Source organism: Triticum aestivum, chromosome 1A (assembly GCF_018294505.1).
Source record: "Triticum aestivum cultivar Chinese Spring chromosome 1A, IWGSC CS RefSeq v2.1, whole genome shotgun sequence".
In the NCBI taxonomy this organism is placed as follows: domain Eukaryota; kingdom Viridiplantae; phylum Streptophyta; class Magnoliopsida; order Poales; family Poaceae; genus Triticum; species Triticum aestivum.
The window spans coordinates 101736367-101759400 of NC_057794.1; the positions used below are offsets into that span (position 1 = coordinate 101736367).

The following is a 23034-nucleotide window of genomic DNA, read 5'->3' on the forward strand; positions in this document are numbered from 1 at the left end:
GCATCGGAAGATCTTCGATGATGACGCGAACGTGTAGGGGAAACTTGACCGTAGCAGCATGATCGTCTTCACGCCATGCCCGGACGAAGAACTTGCCGCCGTCCACCTTGAGCATGCCCCGACGCACGGCGGCGTCTCGATGGGCAGGGAGCTCGAAGTGGACCAGGAACGCCTCCGGATGGTGAGCGATGACGCGCAGCAGGTGGGGAGGGGTGCAGAGCTGCTCGTGAATGGCCTTGCCCACCGCCATCGGGTTGGTGAAGAGAGCGCGATCGACAGCGACGAGCGTGGTGTTGTGCTGGCGGAGGAAGAACTCATCGTGCTCTAGAGCAGGCGTGGATATCACCACCTTGTTGTTGAAGCGAGGGCGCCTAGAAGGGTCGGTGTGGTAGGAGCCGTCCATCGTGATCGAGGAGGGAGGGGTAGCAGGCAGGTCACGAGCCGGCGATGAGGAAGGCTACGACCCTAGCCGATCCCAGACCGCCCCCCCGGTCCCTTGTTGCGAGGATTTTGGGGGCACTCTTTGCCGAAGTGGCCGAGGCGCTCGCAGATGATGCAGCGCAGAGGTTCGCGACAGTCGACGCGACGGTGGTGCTTGCTGAGGCAGCGGAAGCATTTGCCCTTGAACCTGCTTAAGAAGGCCTCGCCCCCGCCCCCGCATTGAAGGCAGGACGGCGGTCCGAGCGAGGGGCGCGGCCGCGCCGAGGACAGACCGACGGGCGATAGGCGGCCCTCTTGTTGACCTCCGTCCATCCGTCCCCATCCACCTCGGTCCGCCCCGAAGGGGAAAGTTGACCAGAAAGAGGGAGGGAGGGGGGAACCACAATGGACCGAAGGCCAGGGGGAACGGCCGGATCCGGCGGTCCGAGAGAGGCTGCATCGCGGGAGGACACCGCCCGAAGCATAAAATGCGGCGTGGACGCTGGATCTGACGCCGCCAGGATGGTGGCTGCGGACCTCGGGGAGGAGGGCGGCGAAGGACCCCTCGTTCTGGAGCCGTAGCAGGAGGGCGAAGGGGAGCGTCGGGTAGGGGGACCAGGCCCCGGCGAGGAGGACGCGGCGAGGAAGGCGGCATTGAAGGCCGGATCTGTTGGCCGCCGCAGCCGAAGTGGCCAGCGGCACGGGAAGGGGACGAGGCATGATGAGACCCTTTCGCTTCCTAGTTGACAATATTGATGTGTATCTTTGACACCATTCAGTTGAACCACTAAATAATAAAAGTTGTTTGATTGATAAAATATTTTTTAGGTTTCTAACCACACACTTATTTATTTGGGGGTATTCGCTGGAACGCATGGTCTTTTGTGCTATAATATAATGTCAAATCACTAAAATTTATATGCCCTGTTGCCACGCACGGGCCTTGTGTTAGTTTTCAATAATGAAAGAATGCATCGACGTTGCTATTTTGACGATTTAGGATTCGTGCAAAAAATCCAGTGGTTCGGAAGACTTTCGGGCTGAAATCCAATAAATCTCCCCGGAAAAAAGGGAAATCCAATAAATCTGAAGTTCGGATTTTAGTATTTTCCGAAAATAAAAGAGCGAGACGGCGGGCGACTCCGATGCGGTCGCACGGTGGGGGGACGAGGCGAGGCCATGTGCAGAGAAGCGAAGGGCGGGCGACGCGGCCGTAGGGTTCCATCGAGCGCGCGACGGCGCGAGAGGTTCTGCGACGCGGCGCTGCGGCTGTCCCGTGAAGCTGATCCGCCGAAATGCGCCACTTTCCGCCGGCGATCAGTGGAGGTATACGTTTCGGTTTCCCCACGCTTTAGCTGCTTCGTCCCATGACGCCCTCCCGTCATCCTCTTTACTCCGGCAGCAGCACCTCCAGCAGCAATTGCTCCTGGCTAGGTTAATTAACTCTGGTTGTTCATCCTGGTTGGGGTCTATTAATTCGGGCATTTGTGTTTGTTTCAGTTGATTATTAGGAACAACGTAGTCTGATGAGATGATAATGCAGCTTCCGAATCAATTGTAGCCTCCGTCAGTGGCCACGCCGAGGGATCGATCCCATTGTGTTCTCATTCTCAGCAGAAGATAAATTATATCTGTTTCCGGTGAGAAATTTTCCCAGTATGATGCAAGTTCACCTCTTCTGCACATTGACGGCTGGGTGCTTTTGTGACTCATTGCTCCAGATTATCTTTCCATGTAGAATTTGTGGACTCATTGACCCTCATCAACACATATGTACCGACCTACCGACCTGTTGCTAACTCTACTTGATCATGTATGCCCCTGTATCACAGGATTTATTCATCTCTATCCACACGTGCCCATGTTCTTATTTGTGAGCAGTTCCACTTCTACATACAGTCCCATATCAGAACACAACACATGGTCATGTCTTTTCTTAAATAGTTAAGTTACTTGGAACTTTTACATGCGAAAACCATATGAAATTAACCTGTCAAAACTGTCGAGGAGTGCTATGAAAGAAAAATCTTCCATCCTGAGCTACCGGAATTTCGGTATGTCTTGGCTTGCTTCTTCTGTAGGACTTCTCTAGTAGATGAACTATAGTCCAAATCAATTTATAGATACATTACAGCTATCATTATGTCACTCTGTTTCTTCTACCTTATTGGTACTTTTCTTACGTGCCAACTTTCTATTTGTATCTCTATATTCGGGGCTGTGATGTGTTACCGGAAAAGGCTCTCGCCCCCACTTTATATATAAAGCAACGATCATCAACACCCGATACAAACGCATGCCACCACAGCACATGCACACACCCAAGGTAGGATACATAGGCGCTGAGCGCAGCAACACCACCCCGAGCACTACAAGAGCAGCCGGGGTCCTCGACCGTGAACACACCACCGCGAAGAGATGAAGCCACATACGATGAACCGTGGGCTCCAAGGCGGCGCCTTCAGGAAGGATACGACACCGGAGCGCCGACACCGCCCGACCCGATGGTCAGAGTTTCCCCTGGAGCGACACGATGGGCAATGTGAGCCGCGACGACGCCTTCAAGAAGGGAACGAGTTTCGCCGTCGCCGGTCCGTCCGAAGATAGAACATGTTTTCACCCCGGCCAACAGTCATCGCCACCGAACGCCACACCCCCGCAACCACGCCGCCCACACGGCCATGGTCACCGGGCAGCATTGAGCCATGGGCTCTGCCCCTGAGCACCGCGCTACCATCCCCAGGGCCACCGCCCCAACATCCAAGACCTTGACACCACCTCATCCGAGGCATGCCGCTACCCCAACCAACTTGGGTGGCTCCCAACTTCGAGACCCAATAGGCCGGCCAAAATGGCCTCCATCGACCCGTCCTGCGGCACCGGGCGCGAGACGAGCTCAGTCCTGCTGCCGGGTGTGAGATGAGTTCGGTCCTGCAGCACCGGGCGCGAGAGGAGCGATGGACCGCAACTAGGAGAGAGCCAACCCTTCGACGAAGGCAGTGCCCGGGCGATGAGGAGAGGGATCGAAGGCCAACCCAGGCCGCTGCCGGAGATGACCAGCCGCCGCCGTGAAATGATCCAGACCACCGCCATGAGCCACCACCATGCTGTGGCAGCCCACATCCACGCGGGGACCCCGAGGGACAGCCCTGAGTCGCCCACCGACGACCATGGGCCAGATCCGAGCTGATTTGGCTGTCAACCACCGCCGCCCCCACCCGCAGCCCCGACCATGATGAGCCCCTTCCCTCGTCCCGTGCCACCAGCCGGGCCCCCAGCGCCAGATCCGGCCGGATCTGGCCGGAATCCAGCTCGCCCGCAATCACCTGCACCTCCGCCACGTCAGATCCATCGCCGCCATGACTGCGTCCACCACTGTGAGGCCCTCCACGCCACCACCACGAACCAGCAGCCCCGTCGCCGGACCGTGTAGCCATGCCACCGCCCCCCCCCCCCCTGGATAGAGCAGCGCCGCCGCCCGAGCAAGGAGAGATGAATCCCCGCCACCGCCAGCACCAAACGGGCTACGCCCGACGGCGCGAACGGGCGGCGGCGAGGGAGGAGATGGAGGGAGGGGGTCCCCGGCCGGCGGCGCCCTAGGGTTTCCCCTAGGTCGCCCGCGGGGACGACACGGGAGGAGGGGAGTCTGTGTTGTGTTCTCTCTCTCTCTCTCGCTAGTAGAAAACGGGCCTTTAGTCTCGGTTCTAGAGGGCCTTTAGTCCCGGTTCTGGAACCGGGACTAAAGCCCCCCCCCCCCCTTAGTCCTGGTTCTGGAACCGGGACTAAAGGCCCTCCACGTGGCCGCTGTCTGGAGCTCGGGACTAAAGGAAATTTTTTGGATTTTTTTTTGAATTTTTTTCCTGATTTTCAAATTTTTGAATTATTTTACAATTTAATCTCTAATCACCCCTGATCACTGTTCAATTTAATCTATAATCTCTATTCTCTAATCACTCCTCATCATTCCAAATCGTCTAACTTCCCGGCCGGTCACTACTCCAGCCTGAGCACGCCTAACTTCCGGGTTCTATTCCCCCTCGTTTCCAAGTCTGCACTTGTTGTTTTTCTGACAATAGTAAGATGTCAATCCTATTAACCCTCAGGAGTTCAGTTTGAGCACGAAGTCACACGCTTCACTGTTTGAGTTTGAACTATTATTCTAAAAAACAGTAATTATTTTTTTGAGGGAAAAAACAGTAATTATTTAGTAACACTAATATTTCTTGAATAGGTAGTTTGACCATTGTTTGACCACAGTTTGACCATAGTTTGACCAGATTTGACCAAAGTTCAAAAAAACTGAAATAATTATTTAGTAACACTAATATTCTTGAATAATTATTTAGTAACACTAATATTTCTTGAATAAGTAGTTTGACCAGATTTGACCAAAATTCAAAAAAACTGAAATAATTATTTAGTAACACTAATATTCTTGAATAATTATTTAGTAACACTAATACTTCTTGAATAAGTTGTTTGACCAGATTTAACCAAAATTCAAAAAAATTGAAATTTGAGCATATCTTTTTTTCCTTTAAGAATTTGAGGAGTCTAAAAATTTGCGAACAGGCCTACGGTGGTCAAAATCAGATTTGGATTTTCGTGCTGAACATTTTGATATATTATACATTTTTTTCCGACATCGTATGCAAAAGTTATAGCTGTTTTACTTTTTCCCTACACTTTTTGCAAAACATGTCCAAATTTAAGTTTTAAAATTTTCCTAACTAGTAGATGTAGTAATATAACTACATGTCGAAGGATTTTATTTTTTGAAGTTTTTATCATTTTTTTTTTTCAAAACTGAAATGGCGATACACGGGCGGGGGGGGGGGGGGGGGGGGGGTAGAGTTTAAGACATGAACCCTTTAGTCCCGGTTTGAGACACGAACCGGGGCTAAATGGCATCGCACCCTTTAGTCCCGGTTCGTGTCTCAAACAGGGACTAAAGGTCTCATCTTTAGTCCCGGTTTGAGATAAGAACCGGGACTAAAGGGCATGGCACCCTTTAGTCCTGGTTCGTGTCTCAAACCGGGACTAAAGGTCTCATTTGAACCGGGACTAATGCCTTTAGCCGTTCAAACCGGGACTAATGCTCACATTAGTCCTGGTTCGTAATGCAACCGGGACTAATGTGTATATTGAGCTGTGACCAAAGCCCTATTTTCTACTAGTGTCTCTCTCTCTCTCTCTCTCTCTCTTTTGCAATACTACACTAGGGTAGCATACTTGAGTTCAGATATGCTACATGGCAGAAACGGTTGTTTTTCAATTTTCTGTAGTATTTATCGTGATGAAACATGCCATGTTTGTTCTCTTATATTTGGCTCAAAATCAACTGTGGACAGCCTAAGCTCATAATTATCACGTACCATGCTAGGAAGGATCCAATCCAGTTGGCATATAAAACTCCAGTAAAATGCAAGATAAATGAAATTTTGTTAGTTTTGATCACTTGGGAGGTTGTTTTATTCTAGGGTGAAAAAAGATTCATGATTTTTTTTCTGAACCAAGTAGCATATCAGGTAGGAAGGTGAATGCTCTATTGAATATTGATAACAATATGGGAAAAAATTACTATGGATTGGTTTCGGGAAAAAGAATCTGTCTATATGGATTGTTAGGCTTGGATCAATATGCCATGCATGACTTGATTTGTCTTAACATCTCTTTAGAAGAAACATTATCAGATAAAGAGAGTCCATTGGTTGTCATTTCGTAATCATAAGAGTCCATTAAATTTGTGGCCAACATCTTTTTTTTGGAATTTTCTATTTAGATGAATGTGGAGATTTTGTAATACTATACGAGTGTAGCAAGTCTTGAGTACATATATGCTAAATGGCATAACATACATTTTCAGTTTTCTGTAGTAATTTGGCTCAGTGTGGAACGGAATCAACGGATTATACTCATAATTATCATCTACCATTGTCATATCCTTACTGAGGATTTCTCGCTCAGATTTCGGATCGAGAAGGGGATACTTGGGGAAGAAGAAGAAACCAGAGAGATAGGAGGTAGGAGGAGATGTGAGCTATTTCATTTAGTCGCTGCCAAATCCAGCCAACGGTCTAGCTTATATATAGCTCGTACATTTTCACAAACTCAGCCCACCAGGCCCTCACACTTACATGGCTGAAAGCCCAAATGAACAAGACACTCTCAGATGGCCCACTTGTTATTCAAACATTTCCCTTGGTGCCGCTCTCGGCCTCCTTTAGCTTCCTATTCCCTGGTTCTGCAGCTGTGAGGGTGACAGTACTACAACCATAATTGGAAGGGTATAATCAAATTGTTATATGTGCTCCCATAAAAAGCAAGAGACGTGGAAAATTGGTAGTTTTGATCACCTTGCAGGTTGTTTGTTAAGGTGGAAAAATTGTATCGGGTTCCTACCTGCACGGAATGTTGAATGATAAATAGAATCATGTGCATGCATTAGTTTCCGCAAAATAACTCGACTTATATGCATTGGTAGTTTGGACCAATATGGAACTGTGGCCATGATATTGTCTTGAGAATTAGGCGAATAGTAAATCCATTATGTGGCGAATGTAGTGCAGCTGTAGCTCTTTTATTCTCATATAGAAGTTCACCCTGACGATCGTCAAAATTACTATGAATTCAATTTTTTTGTGAAGAGACTTATCATTTTCACTATCTATTCCTGATCTGTTTCTATGTATTTCCGTAAAATGGTTCACAAAGTATCAGAATGAAAGTGAAGGGACTAATTAGTGAAGTTGTAACTAACCACTAGATTTTACTCCCTCCGTCCCAAAATAAGCGTCTCAATTTTGTACTAACTTTAGTACAAAGTTGCACTGAAGTTAAGACATTTATTTTGGGACGGAGGGAGTACTTATTTCACATTCTCTCTCTTTGCATACAGATGGCTATGGGGCTCAAATTTTCGAAATTTGTTGGTTCCTGCGGTTATGCCTCAAGGATATTAATTTCAGATGGCTGAAGTGTTTTGTTTGACAGAGAATGTGCTTCAGTATTAGTGAGTGTCTACCTCTTTCCCAGTTAACCCTCTTCTTTTCATAGGATTTCATGAAAGTTAATACCTTGCTGTAAAAATTGTAGAATGATCATATTTGTTATTTGTATCCGGGGACTAATTTAGGATCTCTTGTGTCTTATGTTAGATGATTAATACGGTGATTTTTATGAAAAAACTAGCATCTTAGGCACCTTAATTTGCCGAAAAAGGCTTTCGCCCCGCTTTATAGATAAAGCAAACCACCAGAGCCACAAAGTACAACAAGGTACACCCACACACACACAAAGACCACAACACAAAGTACAAACGGTTCTGCTGAGGGCACAGCTCAACAAGCCCTGGAAATAAACAAAGGAGGCGGGTCAACCGCAGCATCCGAAGCAGCAACAAAGGATCTAATCCGGCTCAGGAGGTGGCGGAGGGAGCGGCGGCGCCAAGCGGAGAGCCATCGAGCGAAGGTCGGCAATGATGGAGGTGATGGCATCGCGATCCTGGTGACGGCTAAGCGGCCGCCAAAGCTGCAAGTAGCCACACATTTTGAACACAGCGTCAGTAGCATGTCGAAGGGGGACCCGTTGAATGACAAGCTTATTTCGCACAGTCCACAGCGTCCAAGCGAGCACCCCAATGAGCAGCCACCTAATGTGGCGGCCTGTCGAGGGGGAGGTCTGAACCTCAGAGAGGAGATCGGGGAAGTTAGTGTGACACCAGTTACCACCGATGACCTCTCGGAGGCAGCCCCAAAGAAACTGGGCGGACACGCACGAGAAGAAGATGTGATTCGAGGTTTCTACCGTCCCACATAGGGGGCAGATACCGTCACCGGGACCCTGGCGCTTCAGGACCTCCACGCCCGAGGGGAGCCGGCCACGGATCCATTGCCACATGAAGATTCTAATTTTGAGGGGCACGCGGATAGACCATATATAATCGAGGACAGCCGGTCCAGGAGAGGGAGCGATGGCGCGGTACAGAGACTTCGTGGAGAAGCGGCCAGAGGGCTCGAGATGCCAGGACAGGCGGTCATCGTGGTGCTGCGACAAGTCCGGCTCATGGAGAGCCACAGAATCAAGGAGCTCATGCCAAGGGCAACCTCCGGTGGCCCAAATGGCCTCCGGAACGCGAGGCGCCCTGAGTCAATAAGGGCCGACTCGACGGAGATCCTAGGTTCGACCGCTATGGAAAAGAGGTCAGGGAACCGGGCCGCGAATGGGAGATCACCGGCCCAGCGGTCGAACCAAAACAGCGTGGTCGATCCAGTGCCAACCGAGATGGTGGTCCCAATGCGAAGGACCGGGAGGAGCTAGACGACAGACTGCCAAAACTGGGAACCGCCCGTCCTAACGCAGAATGCGAGGGGCTGGTCGCGCATGTATTTGCGGCGGATGATCTGCAGCCACAAGCCGCCATCGCCGTTTGCAATGCGCCACAACCATCTAGTGAGGAGGGCCAGGTTCATGCGTTTGGAGGACATGATGCCGAGACCACCCTGGTCCCGGGGCTTGCAGATGTCAGTCCAGCGGACCATGTGGTATTTCTGCTTATCACCCTCGCCAGCCCAGTAGAACCTAGCTTGGACCGAGCCAATCTCATGGTGGAGCGTTTCGGGGAAGCTGTAGAAGCTCATGATGAATAGGAGAAGACTGGAGAGGGACGAGTTGATGAGGATCGTGCGGGCCGCCTTAGAGAGCCACCTGCCCTGCCACGGCTCGATGCGGTGCTGCAGCTTGTGGACCGAGGGTCGCAGGTCGGCCACTGTCAGGTGCGAGTACTAATGGGAATCCCCAGATAAGTAGTGGGGAAGGACCCCAACCGACAGTTTAGGCGGTTAGCGATACTCTGGCTCTCTGAAGGGGAATAGCCCAAGACCATCACCTCGCTTTTAGCGAAGTTAATTTTGAGGCCCGACAGATGTTGAAAGCAGAGCAGGAGGAATTTGATGTTCGCGATCTCAGCCTCTGAACCCTGCATCATAATGATGGTGTCATCGGCATATTGGAGGAGCGAAACAGCCCCTCCTGCCACCAAGTGCGGGACGATGCCGAGTATGTGGCCGGCGGCCTTGGCCTTATCCAGGATAGCAGCCAAGGCATCGACCACCATGTTGAACAGGAACGGGGAGAAGGGGTCACCCTGTCTAACCTCACAAAAGGTGGGGAAATAGGGGCCGATCTCCCCGTTGATGTTCACCGTGGTGTGGCCCGACGACACCAACTGCGTGACCCGGGAGACCCAACGATCGTCAAAACCTTTCCGAAGCAATACTTCCTGAAGGAAGGGCCAGCTAACCGTGTCGTAAGCCTTATGGAAGTCAATCTTCAGGAACACTGCTTTGAGGTTTTTGGGTTTGACCTTGTGAAGGACTTCGTGGAAGACCAAGACTCCATCAAGGATATAGCGACCCTGAATGAAGGCGGATTGGTCTGGATGAGTGATGCGGTCGGCCAAAGGGGCCACCCTATTGGCGTACCCCTTTGCGAGGATGCGGAAGATCACATTGATCACTGTAATGGGGCGGAACTGGCGAATGTCGGAGGCGCCCGGGACCTTGGGGATCAAAGTAATGATCCCGTAGTTAAGGCGGTGGAGGTCAATGGTGCCCACATAGAACTCCTCAAAGAGAGCCATGACCTCCGGCTTAATAGCGTGCCAGAAGGTCTGAAAGAACTTAACTGGCAAGCCATCAGGCCCCGGGGCGGACGAAGGGTTCATGCCCTTAATCGCAAGCCAAACTTCCTCCTCCGTGAACGGAGCTGTGAGGGCCGCATTCTCCGCGTCCGAAACACACTGGGCGCCCGCCCAGAAGAGGGGAGCAAGAGCCAAGCCCCCACGCGGGGGAGCGGAAAAAAGGGCTTTATAGAAGCCATCTACGTGAGCGCGAAGCTCGGCCAGTCGCTGCAGGAGGGTCTCACCATCCCACAGGAATGGGATGGTATTACGGTGACGATGATCATTCGCGATGGCCTCGAAGTATGTGGTGTTAGCATCCCCCTTGAGAACCCACTTTTGGGTCCCCTTGAGCCGCCAGTAAGCCTCCTCATCCGTATAGATGACCGTGAGCCGGTCCTCCAGGTCATACCGCTGCAACCACTCATTAGCGGATAGACCAAGCGAGTCAGTCCGGAGGTCAAGAGCCTGGATAGAGGCGAGGAGGGCCTGCTTGCAGTCCCGGAGATCCCGCCCCAGGTTGGCACCCCAGCCCTTCATGAATTGGCGGGAGCGCTTGGCACAGAAGTGCCAATCATCCACCACAGAGATGGACCTGTGAGGAGCACTGCGGGCCTCCAGCCAACGATCACGGACGGCCTTCGAGAAGTCGTTCTGGTTAAGCCAGAACGTCTCGAAGCGGAACCTGGGGGCGACGGGAGGGCATTCGTCCTAAGAAGAGAGCAGCAGGGGAACGTGGTCCGAGCCAATACGAGTAATGGCGCGGAGGGAGGCAAGGGGGCACCACATCTCCCACTCAGGCGAGACCAAGACGTGGTCCAGGACGGAGCGGGTCGGGACGGCCTGGCGATTGGTCCAGGTGAATCTGGCACCAATCCTATCTAATTCCCGCAGACCGAGGTCAGCAATGCAGTCATTGAACATCTGCATCCGCGGGACGTTCACTAGATCGTTGTTTTTGTCCTCCGCAAATCGGAGGAGGTTGAAGTCGCCGCCCACGACGACCGGGAAGCGGGCGGCGGACACCTTATTCTTGAGCTCCTCAAGAAATGTCGCTGAACGACGGTGGTCGGCAGGGCCATAGACTATGATGATCTCCCATTTGAAGTTCAGCGCCCTCTCGAAAAGCTCCATGCTCACAAAGAACTCACCCCGGTCCATGCTACCCACCTCTTAGGTGACATCCTTGACACCTAACAGGATGCCACCAGAGTGCCCGGCGATCCCACTAGAAGGGAGCCAATGCCAGGCAAACAGGTGAGAGATAAGATGGTCAAGCTCGGACAGGGTGAACTCAGTTCGCATGGTCTCTTGGATTGCTACAATGTCTATCCGCTCATCACGCATGTACTCGATGAGCTGGCGGTGTCGGCCATCCTGGCCAAAACCGCGAATGTTCCAGAAAAGGGTCCGCATTAAACCACCATAGAGGGGCTGCTTGACCCCAGGACACGGGAGGCGCTTTGGGCGCGGAGAGCGGCGGTGCGAGACCGGGTGCGGCCGCGGATCTCCAGGGGAGCGGGCGCGGCCTGGCCGGATGGCTGGGAGGCCGAAATGGGGCCACCCGCCACCGAAGCGGGAGTAGCTAAGCGGGCATGGGTTTCGGCCAACCGCCCATCGAGAACTTCCCGCACCTGGATTGTCGTGATTTGGACTAAGGGGGGATCGACTTCCCCCCTAAACACTATATCGGAATCTGCTGCGACTTTGGCGAGATGACCGAGCGGAATAGACTCCAACGCTGAGAACGAACATGTAGCGGAACCGGCGGGGATGACTGGAGTACCTGGCTCGAGGTTGCGCGCCGCGGCGCGGAGCTCAGCCCGCTCGGAGATGGGCACCTTAATTTCTGTTCTTCCTCAGCTTTCGAGAAGTTTCTGGGTCCGTCACTGTTTGCATACCTATGATTTATATTTTTAGAGACTCCCTAGAAAATTTAATGGTTATCAAATAAAAAGAAAAAGATCTAACCATCTATCTGGTGGACGCAAGTTTTAACGGCTTGAATTTAATCTGGACTACTAATCTACAACAAAATAAGAGGTGTATGTAAAATAAGGAGATTGATATAATTTGGTGTGTGATGCCAGAATAAAGTTACTAAATTTATATAATTTGGTACGTTCTGACATTTTTTTACTAAATTATAGTATTTGTTCTCAGAAGTGCACTATTGTTCTTTAGGCTCAGACACTATTGACAGAATAAAGTTCATTTTGTTTGATTTATATTGCAATTAAGAAGGATGTTGGGTTTGCCAACCAATGTTGCTGGTATGTAGATTTATGTTTTACCACCATATGGTCCATTTTATGGTATATAAAGATTTTTAGTTGTCTAAATTTCTTAAGTGTATTTTATGTTGGCTTAATAAGGTTTGTTACAGCAAATGTGATTCTTTTGTATTATCAGTATGCAATTTTTTCTATTTAGGGTCTCTGACAGGGAAGCTTCGGGAGCTAGTTGATGCAGCGGTGAGGAGAGGTGTTGATATCTTTGCGTCCAAGAAACCAAATGGAGAGGACAGAAGGCAAAGGAGGTGGAGGATACCGGCTTCAAGCTGTGGTACACGGGGACGGCTGCAAACAGAAATGGCATAGGCATCTTGATCAACAAGAGCCTCAAGTATGGAGTGGTAGACGTCAAGAGACGTGAGGACCGGATTATCCTGGTCAAGCTGGTAGTTGAGGACTTGGTTCTCAATGTTATCAGCGCGTATGCCCCGCAAGTAGGCCACAATGAGAACACCAAGAGGGAGTTCTGGGAAGGCCTGGAAGACATGGTTAGGAGTGTACCGATTGGTGAGAAGCTCTTCATAGGAGGAGACCTCAATGGCCACGTGGGTACATCTAACACATGTTTTGAAGGGGCGCATGGGGGCTTTGGCTATGGCATCAGGAATCAAGAAGGAGAAGATGTCTTAAGCTTTGCTCTAGCCTACAACATGATTGTAGCTAACACCCTCTTTAGAAAGAGAGAATCACATCTGGTGACTTTTAGTAGTGGCCAACACTCTAGCCAGATTGATTTCATTCTCTCGAGAAGAGAAGATAGGCGTGCGTGCCTAGACTGTAAGGTGATACCTGGAGAGAGTGTTGTACCCCAACATAAGCTGGTGGTTGCCGACTTTCGCTTTCGGATTCGTGTCCAGCGGGATAAGCGTGCCAAAGTCGCTAGAACGAAGTGGTGGAAGCTCAAGGGGGAGGTAGCTCAGGTGTTCAAGGAGAGGGTCATTAAGGAGGGCCCTTGGGAGGAAGGAGGGGATGCGGACAATGTGTGGATGAAGATGGCGACTTGCATTCGTAAGGTGGCCTCGGAGGAGTTTGGAGTGTCCAGGGGAAGGAGAAGCGAAGATAAGGATACCTGGTGGTGGAATGATGATGTCCAGAAGGCGATTAAAGAGAAGAAAGATTGCTTCAGACGCCTATACCTGGATAGGAGTGCAAACAACATAGAGAAGTACAAGATGGCGAAGAAGGCCGCAAAGCGAGCTGTTGGTGAAGCAAGGGGTCGGGCATATGAGGACCTCTACCAACGGTTAGGCACGAAGGAAGGTGAAAGGGACATCTATAAGATGGCCAAGATCCGAGAGAGGAAGACGAGGGATATTGGCCAAGTCAAATGCATCAAGGACGGAGCAGGCCAACTCTTGGTGAAGGACGAGGAGATTAAGCATAGATGGCGGGAGTACTTCGACAAGCTGTTCAATGGGGAGAATGAGAGTTCTACCATTGAACTGGACAACTCCTTTGATGAGACCAACATGCGTTTTGTGCGGCAAATCCAGGAGTCTGAGGTGAAGGAGGCTTTAAAAAGGATGAAAGGAGGCAAGGCGATGGGCCCTGATTGTATCCCCATTGAGGTATGGAAAGGTCTCGGGGACATAGCGATAGTATGGCTAACCAAGCTTTTCAACCTCATTTTTCGGGCAAACAAGATGCCAGAAGAATGGAGACGGAGTATATTAGTACCAATCTTCAAGAACAAGGGGGATGTTCAGAGTTGTACTAATTACCGTGCAATTAAGCTGATGAGCCATACAATGAAGCTATGGGAGAGAGTCATTGAGCACCGCTTAAGAATGACAAGCGTGACCAAAAATCAGTTTGGTTTCATGCCTGGGAGGTCGACCATGGAAGCCATTTTCTTGGTACGACAACTTATGGAGAGATATAGGGAGCAAAAGAAGGACTTGCATATGGTGTTCATTGACTTGGAGAAGGCCTATGATAAGATACCGCGGAATGTCATGTGGTGGGCCTTGGAGAAACACAAAGTCCCAGCAAAGTACATTACCCTCATCAAGGACATGTACGATAATGTTGTGACAAGCGTTCGAACAAGTGATGTCGACACCGATGACTTCCCGATTAAGATAGGACTGCATCAGGGGTCAGCTTTGAGCCCTTATCTTTTTGCATTGGTGATGGATGAGGTCACAAGGGATATACAAGGAGATATCCCATGGTGTATGCTCTTTGCGGATGATGTGGTGCTAGTTGACGATAGTCGGACGGGGGTAAATAGGAAGTTAGAGTTATGGAGACAAAGGCTTAGTAGAACTAAAACCGAGTACATGATGTGCGGTTTTAGTACTACTAGGTGTGAGGAGGAGGTTAGCCTTGATGGCCAGGTGGTACCTCGGAAGGACACCTTTCGGTATTTGGGGTCAATGTTGCAGGAGGATGGGGGTATTGATGAATATGTGAACCATCGAATCAAAGCCGGATGGATGAAGTGGTGCCAAGCTTCTGGCATTCTCTGTGACAAGAGAGTGCCACAAAAGCTAAAAGGCAAGTTCTACAGGACGGCGGTTCGACCCGCAATGTTGTATGGCACGGAGTGTTGGCCGACTAAAAGGCGACATGTTCAACGTTTAGGTGTGGCGGAGATGCGTATGTTGAGATGGATGTGTGGCCACACGAGGAAGGATCGAGTACGGAATGATGATATACGAGATAGAGTTGGGGTAGCACTAATTGAGGAGAAGATTGTCCAACATCGTCTGAGATGGTTTGGGCATATTCAGCGCAGGCCTCCAGAAGCTCCAGTGCATAGAGGACGGCTAAAGCGCGCGGAGAATGTCAAGAGAGGGCGGGGTAGACCGAATTTGACATGGGAGCAGTCCGTTAAGAGAGACCTGAAGGATTGGAGTATCACCAAAGAGCTAGCTATGGACAGGGGTGCGTGGAAGCTTGCTATCCATGTGCCAGAGCCATGAGTTGGTTGCGAGATTTTATGGATTTCATCTCTAGCCTACCTCAACTTGTTTGAAACTAAAGGCTTTGTTGTTGTTATTGTAAATTTTCCATTGTATAAGCATACCTACTCATTTAGATTACATCAGACATTTCTACCCTGACCATGGGCTGCTTAAACTAACATGAGTTTCCTTTCTACAAATATTTATATATTTAAGTGTGTTTAGCACATTGTTTGTTTATAATAACTGTGGGCATGTACTGGGGAGAATTTGCATAGGATAACAACATATATTGATACTGATATTGTTATGACCGGCATATTAAGGGCTTAGCCCAGTTAGTTGTGGCCCAGTTTATCTTATCGTTATTAGGGGCTTAGCCCAATTATCTTATTAGGAGGATTATATAAACTCGTGTAAGGACCCGTTTTGGGATTAAGCAAGAAGCAATCATATTTGGTCGGCTTCCTTAGGGAACCGGGAGACCTAACCCTAGCCGTCGCCCCTACTCTCTCTCTCTCTCTCTCTCTCTCGCGCGCGCATGCAACGACGGCGCCTCAGCGCTGGCGACCACGCCTTTCTCAACGCCATCCCTCCTTCCACCCTACAACCTGAGACCACGCCCTGGTAGGGATCCGGTTCCTACCACTTTGGTATCAGATAGCTTTGGTGCGATCATGTCCTCCCTGCCGCCCACCCTGACCCTCCCGCTGCCGAACGCGAAGACCGCCCCGATGGCCACCACGGCCAGTGCCCCGCTCTTGCTGGTACCGGTCACCTCCGTCGCGCCCGTCCCTGTCGTCTTCACCCCGGAGGAGATGACGGTTGTCATCCGGGATCTCACCCAGGCGGTCACGGGCATCTACACGTTCCTCGCGAGATCCTATGGGCCGCAGCCGCCTGTGCCCTTCGCCACTGCCCCGCCGCCGCAGCAGCCGTCATGGCAGCCACCATCCTCGGTGACCCCTGTCGCCGCCGCCATGCAGCAGCTGCCGTGGTAGCCGTCACCAGTGACGAACCCCGGCGCCTCCACCATGCAGCAGGGGCAACAGCTGCAGCCGCTGCCACCGGCGACCGCGGCCCTGGGCATCCCGACGATGGGCCCGGGGGTGCCCATCCACCAGGTCCAGTTCCCCCCGTCGCCGTCTTCGTTACCGGGCTGGCTCGCTGGGTCCCTTGAGTCGGTCTACACGACGACCTTGGTCGGGCCGCATGTGCTGCCCCCGCCGGCGACGCACCCGGCCATGCAGTTTGGCGGGTCCTCGGGCTCCGCCGAGCCCTTTGCCAGCGTCGACGGGCCCTTGTTCCAAGGCGGCACCCTGATGCCCGCCTACTCGGCCCCGTCATCCTCGCTGCTCTGTGTTGACGAGGCGCACCCGCCATCGTCCACGTCCAGACGCCGCTGAGATTCTCCAAGCTGGAGTTTGCGACCTACGACGGCACCGTCGTCCCCCTGAATTGGCTCAACCAATGCGACCAAGTTTTCAGGGGACAGCGCACGCTCGCGTCCGACCGCACCTGGATCGCCTCGTATCATCTCCGAGGAGCCGCACAGACGTGGTACTACGCCCTCAAACAGGGCGAAGGTGGCATGCCACCATGGGAGCGCTTCCGCGATTTGTGCCTCTTGCGCTTCGGTCCGCCTATACGCAGGAGTTGTCTAGCGGAGCTTGGGCGTCTTCCGTTCCTCACCTCGGTGCAAGACTTCGCCGACCGCTTCCAGGCACTGGCGTGCCATGCCCCCGGCGTTTCGGCTCAACAGCGGGCTGAGCTCTTCGTCGGCGGCCTACCGGACCACATCCGCGTGGACGTGGAGATGCGCGGGCCACAGGACCTTCAGACAGCCATGTACTACGCCCGCGCGTTCGAGCGTCGCGCGGTGGCCATCCAGCAGGCGCCACCGCCCCGGGCCGTTGGGCCGCCACCCTAGCCGGAAGTTCCCACGCAGGGTCGGCTTGCCCAGGCTTCCGCGGCACCCCTCGCCGTGGCTGCGGCATGGCAGTTCCGCCGGCTCACCTCGACCGAGCAACTCGAGTGCCGCCGCCAAGGGTTGTGCTTCAACTGCGAGGAGCCCTACGTACCTGGCCACGTCTGCTCAAGACTCTTCTACCTGGAGGCTGCAGACTACATTGAGGAGGACCCCGCCGCCGCCGGGCTCGGCAACCAGCCCGCCCCAGTTGACGTGGAGGTGTTTGGCGACCGTTGATCTTCCCCGCCTTCCAGCTCGAGGACGAGCTGTTTGTGCAGGCGGGGAGAGATGTTATGACCAGCATATTAGGGGCTTAGCCCAGTTAGTTGTAGCCCAGTTTATCTTGTCGTTATTAGGGGCTTAGCCCAGTTATCTTATTAGGAGGATTATATAAACTCGTGTAAGGACCCATTTTGGGATTAAGCAAGAAGCAATCATATTTGCTCGGCTTCCTTAGGGAGCCGGGAGACCTAACCCTAGCCGCCGCCCCTGCGCTCCTCTCTCTCGCGTGCGCACGCAATGACGGCGCCCCAGCGCTGGCGACCACGCCTTTCTCAACGCCATCCCTCCTTCCACCCTACAACCTGAGACCACGCCCTGGTAGGGATCCGGTTCCTACCAGATATACTCCCTCCGTTCATAATTATAAGACCTTTTAGAGATTTCGACATGAACTACATACGGACCAAAATGAGTGAATCTATACTTTAAAATATGTCTGTAGCAGGAAGGGTGTACTCACTCTTGTTGAGTTGACACACATTACAGTGAAGAACAAACTTGGAGGGAGAAAAATAAACCAGAAGGGACCCATTGTTTCTGTGCACCGTGCATTTTTCCTCTTCCTTCCATACTGTGCACGAGGCCTTAAGTAGCAAGCGTGGTTAGAAAAGTTGCCGTAGCGCGCCCTACAGAGTTGTACAAAGTCAGCAACCGTTTTGGGGCGCAAGCATAGGCAACACAGGACTGATGACGGGGTGGGGCGCGCAGTGAACTAGTTTTCTAATATACGTCCATATTGAAATCTCTAAAAGGTCTTATATTTAGAAACGGAGGGAGTAGAAATTACTTAGCTTCTATCCATTTCCCTTTATTCAGCCACGCGTATCACATTCTTATGAGTAAGCATGGTTTGTAAATACAAGTGTTCAGAAAAATATTAATGATCGTGTCGTTTTTCAGGAATTGCAATGGACCAAATTGTTGTCCAAGGCCTGGATTCAAAACATGTAGTTGTAATGCTAATCAATCATCATCATTGCTTATCAGTCATAATCAATTCCTACTTTTTTTAACTTTCTCCTTTTTGGAAAAAGCGGAAGCATTATCAGTCAACTGAAAAGAGTATGTTATAAGTACAATGAAATCTGGGAAAAGAACTATGGTAATTCTTTCTCTTCTATTTGACCGTCATACAATCTAATTCGCAACAAATTGGAGGAAAGTAATTTATTTTTCCCTACATTTATTTCTATAAGCAAGAATTTCACACACTTTTCCCCTTCCCAAACCCTAGAGTTCGAGGCACTGATCCCCAAGCCAAGGAGCCGATGCCGCCAGGAGGAGGAGGCGAGCATGGCTGCACGGGGCAGCACCATCCATTGGCGACCGGTCGCCGTGACGAGGGCGCTTCGTCCTATCCTATGCCGCCGCCTCCCCTCATTGTTCCCGTAGCTTCTGAGGTTTGCTCTACCGCCTGTTTCTTGTTCCAATCTTTGATTCATGAAAGGGAACCCGCTCGTGCGACTCGGACGGAGCCCCAAATCCGGCAGGATCGCCATACCTCCTATCCTCCCCTTTTGTCGCCGCTCGAGGAAGCCGCCGGGTGAAGCCCTGTCGGCTGATTGGGTGGTGCGGGCACCCAAGGGCGCGGGGGCACATCCCTCAGATCTAGGTCACGGCGGAGTGAGGCGGTGGCGTGGTGGTGGGTCGATGCGGCGGAGCTGCAGGGGCGCCGTGGGAGGGTTGGTGGTGCGGCTGTGCTGGTGTCGCGCAGGGCCAAGCGGGGGCCGGGTGGTTCCAGATCGGGGGGGTGGGCGCCTTCGTGGTCTCCGATCAGATCCTCTCGGATCTGGCCCCTAGGCGTCGGTGTGCGGCGCGGGGTGTTGGCAGCAGCCATGTTGGCAACTGCGTGGGTGTAGGCTGTGATGACGTGGTGGCGGTCCATGGTGATGGTGCGGGTCGGTTCGCGGAGGCTGCGGGACATGCTCCGGCATCTGGCCGTTGGCGAGCTACTCTTGTGGAGGTCCCTGGGTCCTCTCGCGGCAACAGGGTGTGGCCGTTCGGGCACCTCACGTCGCTGGGCGTGTGGCCGGTCCCTGCCAGATGCAGATCCAGGCCGGGAGTTGAGGTTGGGTGTCGCAAGAGGGTCACGTCTGGGAGAGGTGGGTGGCGCTGAAGCGGTCGGGCCACCCGTCACCGGCAGGGGTGCCGGTCATCGACATGGTCCGCTCCCGCTTCACCTCTTCTTCGATCTGGTGGCTCCCCGATCGATCTGGTTGTTCTAGTCGCTGGCGGCTTTGTCGGCGGTCGGAGATTGCCAATCGGCACATTGTTCGCAGCCTTGGAGGGCCTATGGGGTGTCTTGTTCCCCGGGCAGCGGCCCGGGTGGTGGGAGCTGCGATGCTGGTGGGCTGAGCTCGCGGCTTAGGTGCAGGCGACTAGCGTCCATGGCCGCGTGGGCGGCGTGGTGGTTGGTGTTTTGACGTTCTGTGGCCGTGTAGGTGGAGTATGCTTGCCAGGGTGAAAACCATGTCTGGCTTTGGCTAGGCCGATGGAGGCGGCGCCCAGAGACGTCGTCATCTTCCTGAAGTCTCCCTTGTGGTTACTCCTTTCCCTTCGTCGTGCTCTGGATGAAAATCTGGATCACTGGATTGGGTGGTGGCGGCGCTTTGGTGGGCACCGTCTTGGAGCTCACGGTTCGTCGACATTCAACTTCACCTCTTTACGGTTTCTCCGGGAAGGGCTCCGGCGGCTCCTTAGTGATGCTCACTGTCGATCTGTAGTCTACTTCGAGTTGTGTGGGGTGTTGTTGTTGAAGGTCTTTGGCACCTATGTATCTGGCCTTGGGTGAGTGTGGGTGTTGGTATGTTGTGTTGTGGTTTGTATCGATTGGTATGTTGGTTGTTGCTATATATATAAAGCAGAGCGAAAGCCTTTTTCTGTAAAGGGTATCAGGAATCTAAACGCCCGTCTCTATTATTTGTAGAAGAAGAAGAAGAAGAAGAAGCAGGAGCAGGAGCAGGAGCAGGAGCACGAGAAACACCCTGCTGGGAGCCTTCCTGAGGGCCCCCTTGTCGAGATCCTATCCCGGGTGCCCTACAAGTCACTGTGCCGCTTCAAGTGTGTGTCCAAACCGTGGCTTGCCCTCTGCTCTGACCCCGACATCCGCAAGAGGTCACCCAAGACCATGGTAGATTTCTTCCTCCGCAACTATGGCATCGGCCCCTGTTTCATTAACTTGTCTGGAAGAGGCCAGCCCCTGGTCGACCCTTCTCTCTCTTTCTTGCGTGAGAGCTTTACACTTCTCATCCCCCAGCAGTGCTGCGGTGGCCTTGTTCTCTGCAAATACTGGGAATCGCGTTATGTTGAGGAATATGAGTACAATCTTGTCGTGTGCAATCCTGCGACCAAGAAGTGGGCCGAGCTGCCTCCTAATCCTATACAATTGCAAGACGAAGACGAAGATGAAGTCGAAGAATATTTGTGTTTTGATCCAGCCGTCCCCTCCAGTTTCGTGGTACTCACACACACTTGGGATTTCACAGAAGTGGCAATCTACTCATCAGACACTGGACGATGGACTACGGTGGAGAGTGGTTGGACTGATGAGGCTCCTGTTGGTCTTCCTGTCTTCCTGAATGGTACTTTACATTTGATGACCCCTGAATATTCAATAGTCACAGTAGACACAGAGGGGAAGGTTTGGGGGCAAATTGATATTCCAGGCAACATGCGAGACAGCTCTGATTATCCGTTCATTGGACAGTCTCAGGGACGATTGTATGCTTGGTGTATAAATGATAATATTGATGTTTGCCAACTTTCAGTTTGGGCTCTTGAGGATTATGGTGGTGCAAAGTGGGCCTTGAAGGATACTGTTAACATTTCAGAACTGTTTGGAAGGAATTGTTGCAAATATGTGGAGCCCTTAGCAATTCATCCAGATTGTGATTTGATTTTCCTTGCTGACCGGAGGGGGAAGGCTATCTCATATGATATGGACAGCAAGAAAGTGCATGTTATCGGCACTTACAAAACATTCGTTGGTGCTGTACCTTATGTTCCATGTTTTGCGGAATGGCCGTCAGATGGTCACTGACCTTGCTGGAACTATATTGTCTTCATAAATTTAGCCATGGAGAATATGCAACACCTAGCAACACCTTCCAGTAGCTAATGCTTACTTGTATGAATGAGTCTAGGTATTTGATGTATCGGCTGCATCTAGTGCTAATCATTATGGTCACCTGTTAGCTCTTGGTGTGGGGTAACTGTGAGGGTATATTATCTATGTTTGAAATTGGTTGGATTTTCACCTCTTTATTTTTCGTTTAAGACTGGAGATGCTTATCTCTTGTTGCAAGTACATTTATCTTTTATGGACAACTTGTTATCCATCAGTTCTGAATATTGATATCGCCTTGTTCTTATATATGCACATGTTAAAGACTGGAGATGCCTATCTCTTGTACGTTTATTATTCTTCCATTTTATTTCACTTCATTAGGGGAAGAGGATTTTTCGAGGGGAGGAGAATAACATGACCCTCCAGTGTATTTTTAGTTCTTGTTTCGACGGAGCTCTGTGTGATCATTCTCCTACTTGAATTCTGACTATGCTGTCAGAGTAAATCTATTTTTGAGCATCTTGCGATTTTGTTTACTGTGATGTTAGTTTACAGATTTTTCTCATCTTGTTCCAAAATTGTGCAGTGAGTTCCTAAATATGCAAATTGAATTGTTTGCATATTGTCCGAGATTATAACTGTTTGTCCAAGATGACATTTTTCCTTAGTGAAATATAATTACCAAAGGTTTTGATCAGTCAAGGCATTCATTTTCCCCTCATAAACCTAAACACTCCTTCCATGTGTCACTGCCATTTGGCAGCATCCACTAGAACGTAAAACATACACTGTATGACCACCAGTTCCTGGGCATCTAGCATTGCGATTGTCAGTGTTGGTTCCAGCGACAGTTTTCTTTACATGTATATATAAGCGTGAGCCTGAGAGACTATCTAGAGGATGGTCACTGACAGAGAAAATAAGCCAAGAACTATAGTCACCAAGGTGTCTCTTTCTTGCTTTCAAGCCCAAAACGCCGTTGCATCCCGAACTCCCGGTTCCTTCCAATCAGATACTAGTAAGGATTACAACATGGAAACCCTCTAAGTATTGTTCATAATTAAGCGGAAACTCTATCTTTCTTTGGCAGAGAAATAACAGGGTGCTGTAGTATTGATCCAGTTAACAAACATCATAACAGAGATGAAACTATTTTGACATCTCCTAATAAGGAATTAAAGAGCACGGGTGCCTTGCTTTACTAACCCAAAGCATTCTAAGGAAACAAAATAACCAGAGCCATTTGCCTGGTAATCCTGCAGAAATGCAATGGACTACCAAGGCAAAATAAATAAATAAAGTGATGCCACTTTGCATCTCCTTATAAAGCAAGCACATAGGCATTCATATACCAACAGAACTACCTGATACTGTCACAAAGTCTGGAAACCAGGCAAGTACCCATTGCAACTAAA

The 23034-nt window shown here is 51.1% G+C and overlaps 1 protein-coding gene across 15 annotated transcripts; it reads left to right on the forward strand.

Moving 5' to 3' along the window:
* Window positions 1-1362: 1362 nt before the first annotated feature.
* Window positions 1363-21907, forward strand: LOC123038668 (putative F-box protein At3g10240). 15 transcript variants are annotated; one of them, XM_044462233.1, is made up of 6 exons: window positions 1404-1746; window positions 1921-2060; window positions 7319-7432; window positions 18454-18953; window positions 20480-20683; window positions 20810-21907. In XM_044462233.1, the coding sequence occupies exons 4-6, from the start codon at window positions 18822-18824 to the stop codon at window positions 21590-21592; spliced, it is 1119 nt and encodes a 372-aa protein (XP_044318168.1). In that variant the 5' UTR covers window positions 1404-1746; window positions 1921-2060; window positions 7319-7432; window positions 18454-18821; the 3' UTR covers window positions 21593-21907. The 15 variants fall into 15 exon arrangements, 13 of the variants coding, with proteins under 13 accessions (XP_044318162.1, XP_044318168.1, XP_044318158.1 ...); XM_044462205.1 differs by having other exon boundaries at window positions 1408-1746; window positions 18454-18655; window positions 18788-18953; window positions 20480-21907; XR_006417934.1 differs by lacking the exon at window positions 18454-18953 and having other exon boundaries at window positions 1365-1746.
* The last annotated feature ends 1127 nt before the right edge of the window (window positions 21908-23034 follow it).